Source organism: Limulus polyphemus, unplaced genomic scaffold (assembly GCF_000517525.1).
Source record: "Limulus polyphemus unplaced genomic scaffold, Limulus_polyphemus-2.1.2 Scaffold1825, whole genome shotgun sequence".
Classification (NCBI taxonomy): Eukaryota; Metazoa; Arthropoda; class Merostomata; order Xiphosura; family Limulidae; genus Limulus; species Limulus polyphemus.
In genome coordinates, this window is record NW_013667435.1 from 57,963 (window position 1) to 69,779 (window position 11,817).

General features: G+C 29.8%; 1 protein-coding gene across 2 annotated transcripts in view; it reads right to left on the minus strand.

Annotated features, from left to right (window-relative positions):
• The window catches only part of LOC106465064 (phosphatidylinositol 3-kinase regulatory subunit alpha-like), an 83,290-nt gene that overhangs the window by 23,213 nt on the left and 48,260 nt on the right, over positions 1-11,817 (minus strand). For both annotated transcript variants that reach the window (XM_013925262.2, XM_013925261.2), the window contains 9 exons: positions 11,097-11,231; positions 9,914-9,994; positions 8,517-8,571; positions 7,554-7,667; positions 6,274-6,369; positions 4,524-4,637; positions 2,012-2,089; positions 1,583-1,711; positions 857-1,064 (listed from right to left, as the gene is read on the minus strand). In XM_013925262.2, the coding sequence (XP_013780716.1) occupies positions 857-1,064; positions 1,583-1,711; positions 2,012-2,089; positions 4,524-4,637; positions 6,274-6,369; positions 7,554-7,667; positions 8,517-8,571; positions 9,914-9,994; positions 11,097-11,231 (1,010 nt within the window). The remainder of the gene's footprint in view (positions 1-856; positions 1,065-1,582; positions 1,712-2,011; positions 2,090-4,523; positions 4,638-6,273; positions 6,370-7,553; positions 7,668-8,516; positions 8,572-9,913; positions 9,995-11,096; positions 11,232-11,817) is intronic.

The following is an 11,817-nucleotide window of genomic DNA, read 5'->3' on the forward strand; positions in this document are numbered from 1 at the left end:
AGTTTTCTTGTAGTACATACCACTTATTAGAACTAAAATCTTGTCGAAGTGACTAGTTGTCACCGGCTACTAGTTTTCTTGTAGTACATACCACTTATTAGAACTAAAATCTTATCCCCGTGACTAGTTGTCACCGGCTACTAGTTTTCTTGTAGTACATACCACTTATTAGAACTAAAATCTTATCGACGTGACTAGTTGTCACCGGCTACTAGTTTTCTTGTAGTACATACCACTTATTAGAACTAAAATCTTGTCGAAGTGACTAGTTGTCACCTGCTACTAGTTTTCTTGTAGTACATACCACTTATTAGAACTAAAATATTTGGTGGCATCAGGTTTTTATAAAAGTTACAACCCATCTTTTATGAGATTGATCCTTAGTAAGTGATGTGTATATCTGATGAGTTATTGTGTTTCTGAAATAAGTTTCTGAACATTTTCACAAGCTGTAAAATTAAATGGCATATTTTAGAGTATTTATATTGTTTGGATTACAAATTAAATCAACTATGATAAATGGTGTATTTTAAAGTATTTAAAATGTTTGGATTACAAATCAAATCAACTATGATAAATGGTGTATTTTAAAGTATTTAAAATGTTTGGATTACAAATCAAATCAACTATGATAAATGGTGTATTTTAAAGTATTTAAAATGTTTGGATTACAAATTAAATCAACTATGATAAATGGCATATTTTAAAGTATTTAAAATGTTTGGATTACAAATTAAATAAACTATGATAAATGACATATTTTTGTTTCATTTATATGATTGACAGTTAAAGCAATCTGCATATTTAAAATAGAATAAGGGGTATGTTAAATCCCACTTGTATATGTAAAACTTACATGATATGTTCCCAAGGTGGACGAAGTAAAATGTGACACATCACTTTGACTAAAACAGTAGGCGAGTCCTTGATACCCCGCATGTGCTGTAACTGACACAGTCGGCAGAAGCAGGACATTAAAGTGTGAAGTGTAAGTCTGTGGTGGACAGGAAGTTGTTGAACTAACTGACTCAGACAAACAGCACACTGGTCATCATTCCCTATTTCTGAGAAATAAGGAAACAAAAGTTAAGGCACTTCCACAATCTTAACAACTTTTTGTTATCCATATATAAAAATAACCTCTAACTCCACCAGTTATCTCTTTTAAGACTCAAGAGAGTATGCACTGTTAGAAAAGCAAGATAAAACTTTGAAAAAATAAAACACATGTTAAGTATTTAACATATTTTAAACTGTCCCTGAAGAGTATAAACCAACTAGCAACATTAAATATCTTTATTTGTTGTATGATCATTGATAACCTAAAGCTCTTACAATAAGTAAAATGACATACGGTGTGGTAAAATGACAAAAACTAAAGCAAAATGCAAGAAAACTTCAAATGTAAAAAAATACAAATTTTTACATAATCAATTAGGTAATAATGCTTAACAATTAGGTAATAATGCTTAACTTTAATTAATACTGCCTTTAGATTTGAGGCTGAGAAAACAAAATACCAGATATTTTTGGTAAAGAAACATTTTTTTGTGTCAGACACAAAAAACAAAAAGCAACTCACTGGACGCCTCCAAAAACGTTTCGTAGGTTTCTACTGGTATCACAGGATTTGGCAACTCACGAAGATATTTCTTCAAGGCACCAGCAATACAGTTCAGCTCATAATGTTGAAGATCTACACTATCTGTATCTGGAAAATTAAAAAAACATTTCAAGCTAGAGTATTCTACCAGTATGTATAATAAATTCTTCTGAATTTATGTTAGAATTATTGTTTAACACTTTCTAATTACATTTAATTATAATGTCAGCCAGGAAAAGAAAATTTACCAAGAGCTTCAGTAATTCAAAATGGCTCATAGAGATGAAATAAATTGTATAAGCTGATTTGACGGCTGTTGTATCTATATAATGACTTTCACATTTTAGAAGAAAAATTTAAATCTCATTATTAATGAGTGTACATTACAATTTGACAAAAAAAATATACCTTTATTGAGTTTCTGTTTTACTTCATTCACTGTTTCAGGCAAGGCAGAAGACATAAATATTTTGTACAGATCAATACCTATTATAAAAAAAATCAAAACAAAATGTAGCAACAAAAAGGAAAGGCAACATTAACAGCTGCTCCTACCCTTTAGAAGATTATACCACTTATTAGAACATCACAATATTTCTAATTTATTCATTTTTCAACATCTCAATACTGATGTAGCAAAAACTTTTACATTAATAAAAACTTAAGTGTAAAAAGAATTCTTACAGAGATAAAATCAAAGTGTTTCATAAAGGATTTACTTATGAATATGACGAGTATTTTTTACCAATAGGTGAGGTGCTACAAGAACCATCCGTTACCTTTCTAGAACAACTGCAACTTATAACACAAACCACAAGTATTTATCATAAAAAGCTTAAAGCTCATAACAATATATACATCTGTTTATACTGAATTTTGTTGTTTTATTGACATTTGAACTGTGTCTAACTAATAATCCTGCCACACAAGTCGTAAATCACTTGGTGACCGTGCAACTCATGTTACTGCATCAAATTCATAAGGCACAAGCTGCTCACAAACATACCATGTGAATAATGTTTGTGTTTTCATTATCTCATTTAACCTAAAAAGTTTCTAATTTTTACATTTTAGTTACTTTCATAATAATAAATAAATGATACACATGAAAAACAAGAAATATAGTACTTATATGGGTATATTTTTTGCTGTCAATTGTTGATGACACTTAACCCTACTTTTTTATACTAATGGTACTACTACACTAAATATTTTTTATTTAATTAAACACTACACCTAAAAACACAGAAAAATAACAATCAAAAAGCAGACAATGTCCTATAATTTTTCTGGCTTTCTAATTATCCGATAAGAGCTGTTAAAAATTCAACTAAGCTCATTGAGGTGTTTCCTGTGGGAGTAAAGTTTGAACTGGAAGCAAATAGACAAATCTAAGTACAGGAAAAAACGAATTATAATAGTCATTTGATAGATAAAAACCCTGGCTTTCTATTGGTTATAAATAATACAGTGTTAAACGTCACAGAGAACTATTGGCAATTTCTGAAAGAGAGGATATTACAGGTGGGCATGGCAAGAGGGAGGGTCTGATTTTCTAGTTTATGACTCCATAAATGGATAATTTACATTAAATTCTGAACTTCTGGAAAGGGTGGTAAATAAATAAGAGTAGAGGGGATGCCTAGAGAGCAAACATTACAAATCTCGTACTAAGGGAGATTAGGGATGTTTTAAATATTTCCTTATAGCATTAAGAACTTAAAATTTATATTAAAATTTGATTTATTAACTATGTTTTATGCCAAGTTCATTGGTATACATTGATGATAAAGTAGTTTAATTAAATTTTGAATGTAATTCTCTAAAAATGTTGTGAAATGTGTTGAAAAGGGTACCCTTAGGGAAAGAGTTAACCCCTTACCACCGGACACTGTGCTATGAGAGCTAAGACTTGACCCCATTTTCATCAGCTGTCAGAATAAATGGCACATTTTATAGTGTTCAAAATGCTTGGTCTGGGAATCAACTGTTCTTTCACCAAAACAGATACAGTTAAAGCAAGGATGATACAACCTATATTACTGCTCTTTATATCTTTTACCAAACAGTTTGTACACCCAATGTTACCCTCAAAACATTCACAATTAAGTGTCACAAAATTCTAGGATTTTTCTATATTTTGAGTACTTAAGTTGAAGATCAAAGATTTTTCTTATTAACTGAACAACATGTAAAACCAATGACAAAGTTCTGTGACTTGTTATATAACTTGTATTACCAAATAAGAATCTTTCCCTTCCAAAACATATATCTATAACTTGGAAGTGTGAAGACACTACAAAATAAACAGAACAATTAGACCATAAGTGAAAATACTGCCATAAATGACCTCATATCTAGTGCCAAAAGGTGTGTGTGTGTGTGGTTTGGGGGGGGGGGGGGTACATGTGGAACTCTCTCTCCCTTAATTTGCAAGTACCATTTTACTAATGCATGGATTTTTTAAATGGTGTTCCTACTTATAAAGACAATTATCCAAGCTGGTTGGCCAGAAATAACAGCCATTGTATATAAATAATGTACTGATTACCTTCACCTTAGTAATGAAAGACAGATGATAGAAATTTTCTGAATTGAAGGTATCCATTTTTCTAGCTAACTTTCTTAGATCTGAGTTTTTCGGTTACTGTGAAACCCGTATCAGCCCAAAAAGTATATTCCTGACCAGAGATATAAGTAACAGTTTTGTCATGATTTGAGATTATTTTCTGTACTTCAATAGTTTAATTAAGTAGTTCAGCAGTAAGTCTGAAGGCTTATAACACTAAAAACCAGGTTTCAGTACCTGCGTTGAGCACAGTATACATAGCAAATTGTGTAGCTTTGTGCTTAACTACAAATAAACAATCATACCAACACAAAAAAAACAGATTTATATTAGAAGCTAACAAACACATACTCTTGTTCTGTTGTCCCTGTGCTTCTATTTCTTGCAGACACAGCAAGACTACCTTGGGGGCTGGTAACTCGGCAGCATCGAAGGAGGCTGAGAGGTCCTGACCAAACACATTAGCTGAGAAGTTTAGAGAACAAAAAGAAATAAGTTTTAGATGTACTTGTATTTTAACAAAATTTCAATTTCCAGTATTCCAAGTTCATTAGACAATAACTATTTTGAGTGTGTTTCCAAAATGTTACCATTATTTTAACAAACTATTAAATATCCTCTTTCAAATGACATACCACGAATCAGATGTGCTGTTAAAAATTATCCAGTAATACATGGCTTGTTAAGATATAACCTTCCTGAAAGTAGATAATCATTAAACAATCAACACTACTGAATAAATGACACATATCAAAGGTTCCAAGTCTGCTCCTTTCTTATTCTTACACAGCTACATTAGAAAAGTTTATAGATAAGACACTTCCCAAAATAACAAAAAAAAAAAGATACTGACACATTTTCCGAAGAACCAACATGACTTTTAACCTCAAACACAGCTGATGAATGAACCCATAACATTTTAACACATTTTTCTAAACTATTTAAGCATCAAACTGCTCATGGGTTCCCAACGTTCATGGTTGCTAATAACATGAGTAACATAAAAATGTTTAAATAAAAAATACCACAAATAATCCCCCTAACTGCTAGGGTTCCCTATATCCTTAACACAGAAAAAAAAAGAGTTATTCTCCAAAAAACATCCCATTCAGTTCTTTAAACCAGGTGTTACAACTGGCAAAAATATCAAACAATATGTGAACCTCACCAATAATAAACCATATCAACAAGTCACTAACTTGAAGATTAGGAGACTTTTCCAAGACAGGAACGAATATGAGAAAATGTTTTGACATTAAATTGCTCTCCCTTATCTGATTCTGTTTAGAGCAAACCTCTTTTTGATGTAAACTGCAAAGGTAATGATGTTTAATTATAGCAAACACACATATTGTATAATGAAGTTCAATACAGTTGTTTTTGTTGTTACAACTTGCAGGTTGGTTTCTGTAATCTTTAGTCATTACCCAAACTTTGACTAATGGGCTATCAAAAGGACAAAATGTTTCTACAAGTACAGAAGTAAACAACCTATCAACTACCAGACACCTCTAATCATCCCTCTTCAACCAGAGAGGTAGAGTTATCCGATCCACTCTGAAGTGGTGTTTGAGGGTAAATATATGTAAGGAAAAAGTAAAGAAAATTGGAAGCATAATAATAATAATTACAGAAACTGCTATAGTCATTCTCATGGTCTTATACAGTTGCACACCTTTGTTTTACAGGATTTAAGAACTATACACAACTGAAACTGCTATAGTCATTCTCACTGTATTATACATTTGCACACCTTTATTTTCAAGGATTTAAGAACTATATACAACAGAAACTGCTATAGTCATTCTCACTGTCTCATACATTTCACACCTTTATTTTCAAGGATTTAAGAACTATACACAACTGAAACTGCTATAGTCATTCTCATGGTCTCATACAGTTACACACCTTTATTTTAAAGGATTTAAGAACTATACACAACAGAAACTGCTATAGTCATTCTCATGGTCTTATACATTTGCACACCTTTATTTTAAAGGATTTAAGAACTATACACAAAGCAAATTATTTACACTGGCAGTGATTCTTTTGAAGTATACTTTAATAAAATTTCAACTATAAAAAATGATCAAATACTAACACTTCTGAAAAGATAAATGTTTCTTCTGTTTGCCAGTTCCTTGACAAGGTGGCAATCCAGTGGCAGCACAGGTTTTGTGGCAGACAAGCCCACACTCTGAAACAAGTCAATTGAACTTCAACATTAATGAAATGCAGACAGCATATCCAAATAAACTACATAAAACTACCACTCAATTTACAAATAGATGTTAACACATTTGAGGTCCTTTCTTCATATATTGTTTTATCCCTAATGCCTTCTTTCTTCAAATGTTTTATTAGGCTGTCCTGATTTTAAAAAAATGATTTGACAAAATTTCTGGAATTAGATATTTAAAAAAAAATATTTTATTTTATTCATGCTAATCTTATTCTGCATCCTAATTGCCAAAAACACAAAGGTATAATTTCTCTGTGTAAGATCTTGTAAGTCAAAAAACCATCAAACTAGAACCACACATGAATATAGAAATTACAAATAAGTTTGTTTTTAATTTAAGTAACACATTAGGGTAAATAACAACAAAGAAAATAACATTTATTTTAATTTAAATAACTCATTGGGGTAAATAACAACAGAAGAAAATAACATTTATTTTAATTTAAGTAACACATTAGGGTAAATAACAACAAAGAAAATAACATTTATTTTAATTTAAATAACTCATTGGGGTAAATAACAACAAAGAAAATAACATTTATTTTAATTTAAACAACACATTGGGGTAAATAACAACAAAGAAAATAACATTTATTTTAATATAAACAACACATTGGGGTAAACAACAAAGAAAATAACACTTATTTTAATTTAAATAACAAAAAAATATATTTTTTTTGTCAAAAATCAAAACATATTTTTATAGTTAGTTGCTATACCATGATATATGGGTAATGGATGGAAGGTCATTACAAATAAAAAAAATGTATGGTTTTAGCATTTTTATTTAACATTTAAATCTTGTAAACTTGCACACTGTGACCTTACTCAATCTAAACATCAATTATATTCACAATAATTTTATGAACACACAAAAATCCAGCAATCAAAGATAATGTTGACTTTTCCACTACTATGGACACATACATGTCCCCACCCTCCACAGAATACTGACATGGAAGCTTGGAGTTCTGTAGCACTATACAGAAACGGTATTCCCCTTCAAACTTTTCAAAGTTTACTTATTTCAGATAAGTACACATCTTCTTGGATAGTTGTTTAAACAAACAGTTACAGAGGAAAGTTAAACTTTGTATTAATGCTACATCTCATAAGGTTCTGTCCCAGGGGTCACTAACCTTGACATACAAGACCTTGATGAACAATTCCTCTTAGATAAGCATGACATTTGTGGCATTGAAGCAAGGTGGAGAAGCTTTCCTGGAGTAGCTGATGAGACCCTTGTGGTGATTCTAATAACAAATAAATTACACACTTTTTATTGTTTAAACTAATCAAGATATGATCCAAACTTTTTACTACTTAAACTTTTAAAGATATTACAAAATTTATATTATTATCATTATTTAAACTAGCAAAGAAATTCAAATAGTTTTGTTATTTAAAATTGCAAAGAAATTCAAATATTTGTATTATTTTAAACTTATAATAATTTCAAAAATGTTTATTACTTAATCTTGTTCATACAAAACTGTTTTTATATTCATACCAGAACTTGAGAAAACAAGTATAAAACATCTTATGATAGAAAAGAAAATATTTAATTTTTTACCATGTTTGATAAATTGAATGTAGTTTATTAAATTTGTCTGGAAAATGAAGCTGGAGAAATGAATTTGTTCATAAACAAAAAAGACTTAAACTTTGTAGAACCTTTTCTTAATTAAACCAACTGTTTGACCAACAATAAACTATAAACAAAGTCCCATCTTTCATTTAATTTTCTGAAGTCACATCAATATGTTATCCAATAAAGAATACTTTCTATAATGCAAAAGATAAATTTCATATATTTTGCTGTTAGTTCATAGTTAATACTATTATTTGTAAATGATATGTTAAATCTATAATACAGAGAAAGGGTTCAGATCCTGTACTGGCTAATATGAAAGTTCTAATCTCTCTATATGCTTATTCAACCAGAGTTGTTAGTTACTTCCTTGAGTGAGTTTCATTTGCAGGATTCGAGTAAAAATTAAAAACCATTTTGTTGGAGAGAAATATATGTGCAAATAACACATCTGTCATCACAAGTTTCAATATTAAGAAGAATAAAAACAAAAAAACATTAGGAACCTTACCGTCATTCCTATTACAAAAGGTGTCAGAAAGATTAGGGGTTTCTTCAACTGAACCCTATAAGAATAAAATCAAAACTAAATTATCATAATATGGTGTGAATAAGTTTTGATCTTAAATAAAGGAATTAAGAAATAGTTTTTAATGAGTGTTGAAATCCTGAATCGAGAGAAACTCACTTTTAAAACTGAAACACATGCATGACACACTTTTATCACAACAAACGTGTACACTTACACATCTACAAAAAGAACTATTAATTAAAGAATTATTAATACACATAATTAGTTTTTGCTGACACTCCTTAAACAATCCTCTTGATAAACTAAGTTATTTGAAAGGATAGTTAATAATTAGAGGAAAGTTCTTTGCTACAAAAGAACCCAAACTTGTAAGCAAGAATTAAAACTAGATGAAAGACAATTTAGAAAGTTTTGAGTTTAGTCTATCATTTAGAAAGTTTTGTGTTTAGTCTATCATTTAGAGAGTTTTGTGTTTGGTCCATAATTTAGAGAGTTTTATGTTTGGTCCATAATTTAGACAGTTTTGTGTTTAGTCTATCATTTAGAGAGTTTTGTGTTTAGTCCATCACTCAAGAGAGGTTTGTGTTTAGTCCATCATTTAGAGAGTTTTGTGTTTGGTCCATAATTTAGAGAGTTTTGTGTTTAGTCCATCACTTAGAGAGTTTTGTGTTTAGTCCATCACTTAAGAGAGGTTTGTGTTTAGTCTGTCACTTAGACAGTTTTTTGTTTAGTCTATCACTTAGAGAATTTTTTGTTTAGTCTATCACTTAGAGAGTTTTGTGTTTAGTTTATCATTTAGAGTTTTGTGTTTAGTCTATCATTTAGAGAGTTTTGTGTTTAGTCCATCACTTAGAGAGTTTTTTGTTTAGTCCATCACTTAGTTTTTTATTTAGTGTATCATTTAGAGGGTTTTGTGTTTAGTCCATCATTTTGAGTTTTATGTTTAGTTATCATTTAGAGAGTTTTGTGTTTAGACCATCAGTTAGAGATTTGTGTTTAGTTATCATTTAGAGGGTTTTGTGTTTAGTCCATCATTTAGAGTTTTGTGTTCGGTCCATCATTTAGCGTTTTGTGTTCAGTCCATCATTTAGAGAGTTTTGTGTTCAGTCCATCATTTAGAGAGTTTTGTGTTCAGTCCATCATTTAGAGAGTTTTGTGTTTGCTCTATCATTTAGAAAGTTTTGTGTTTGGTCTATCGTTTAGAAAGTTTTGTGTTTGGTATGTTATTTAAATTTTCATATAAATATGGATTGTAATACAAACAAACCCGTGTTACACACAAAACAATATTTAAGCTTTGGAGAAAAGAAATTACAAACTGACTTGAAAGACACAATAATTAACTGTTCCCACAAAACTTCTAATATAATACTCACCAGTTCCTTCTTAGCTCTGCAGAGTTCTTCTATACAAACAAGGATTGCTTTTTGATGGAATTCATCCTTGATACCCATGTTCTAACAATAAACACACGTGAAGTCACAATATTACATTTACACCATAGAAACAAAATGTCTCTGATTTTTTAATTTTGAGTAGAAAAATTATTCCAATAACATTTCCTTTAACTCACAATTTTCAGAATATTCATACCTAAAGCACTTAGCACACAGTGATCAGACATCTATAATATTAAAGATATCATCAATCAGTGTAAAGATGAATATAGAGAAAGTTAAGGGTTATCAATAGGAACAGAAGATAAAATAAAACTTTTCAAATGATAATAAACTACAAAATATTATCTTTCCAAGAAGTGACTTAGTGTTTTTACCTAATATCTCATTCAGAATATTTAGAACAGTTTGTTGTCATCATTTAAAACAGTGCTTTTCATCCAAGCTGACTGAAGCATTTTTGTGGAAATTATGAACATCTAGACACTTGGACCAAATATTTAATTCTAAATAATATTATCTTAAAATAGAAACCAAGAGCTTAAAATAAAGACAACTTTTACTTTTCATCTTTTTTTTCCTTCATCAAAACCCATAAAATTATTTTACAAGTTTATTTCACTTCTTAACTATTTCCAGTTGTTCAAATTAAAAACACATGAAAAAAGGCAATGGAATTATTTCCTCTTTCAATATCTCTAAAGTTGAATTTAATTTGTATAACTTTACCAGATGCATATTTCAAACATTTTTTTATATCTGTTTCTATACTAATAAACTGTTTATGATGGAAAATTATTCCTAAATTTTTATGGAAAACTTCTACTAATTTTCAATGAACAGAAGAAGCCATAAATAACTACTGCCAGGTTGTAAATGTTACTTTAAGAAGATACAGATTACCAATAAGATCCCTAAAACAAACATTTTACAAATTTATTTAAAAACTTTTTTTTACTAATGTAAAAAAAAAATTCCAAATTTTTAACTTAAACTAATTAAAAATTAACCATATTTTCAAATGAGCCCAAAAATTGTTGAACAGTCTTTTATTTAAAAAAACAATGATTTTATTTTTATAAGAATCACTTATTAATTATAAATTCAGCCAATAATATTTTTATCACATCAATAGATAACAAACAACAGTTTTTCAACTTACAAGTAATTTTTCTTTATCCAGTGAGAACAGATCTGACCCTTTTATGTTTTTGAACTTGAAAAGTTCCGCATAGTGGTACAAGTTTAAGGCAGCCATCCATTCCACAACGTTCGCTGTTGACCACTGAGTAACAGGCTGCAAGAATTTGTATGTATTTGATACACAGAATACATCATTGTTGTCATGTCAATACAATGTAAATCCAATTTCTCATGATTTGTATTTAACATGGAAATGTTTCTAGCATATTTCTCTCCACATTCAGTCACAACCATATGGAAGTCTTCCAGTTAGAAATTGTATATTTTCAAATTTGTTTTTTACAGCTTTATGGATAAATTTATCTACATTCTGTGAACTTCATTTCTATAGACCATATACTGTAGTACATCCATATATATACTTCTAATGGTCAAAAAGCATTTTACAAGATTTTGATTCACGATGGAGTGAAAAACTTTCAACACCACTATCCTAGCATAAAGTTATACATTATTGTAAAGAGGCATATCTTTTAAACCTGCTGTCTTGTATCAAATGTATAAAACTATCATAACATAAAGCAGTTTGTAAGTTATACATTAGTTTAAAGAGGCATATTTTAAACCTGTTGTTCGACATAAAGTGACAACATTTTCTAAAGCAATAGTTTTCAAACTGTGTTCTGTGGAACCCCAGGATTACGGGATGGGTCATCAGGGGTTCCCTACAAAGATAATGC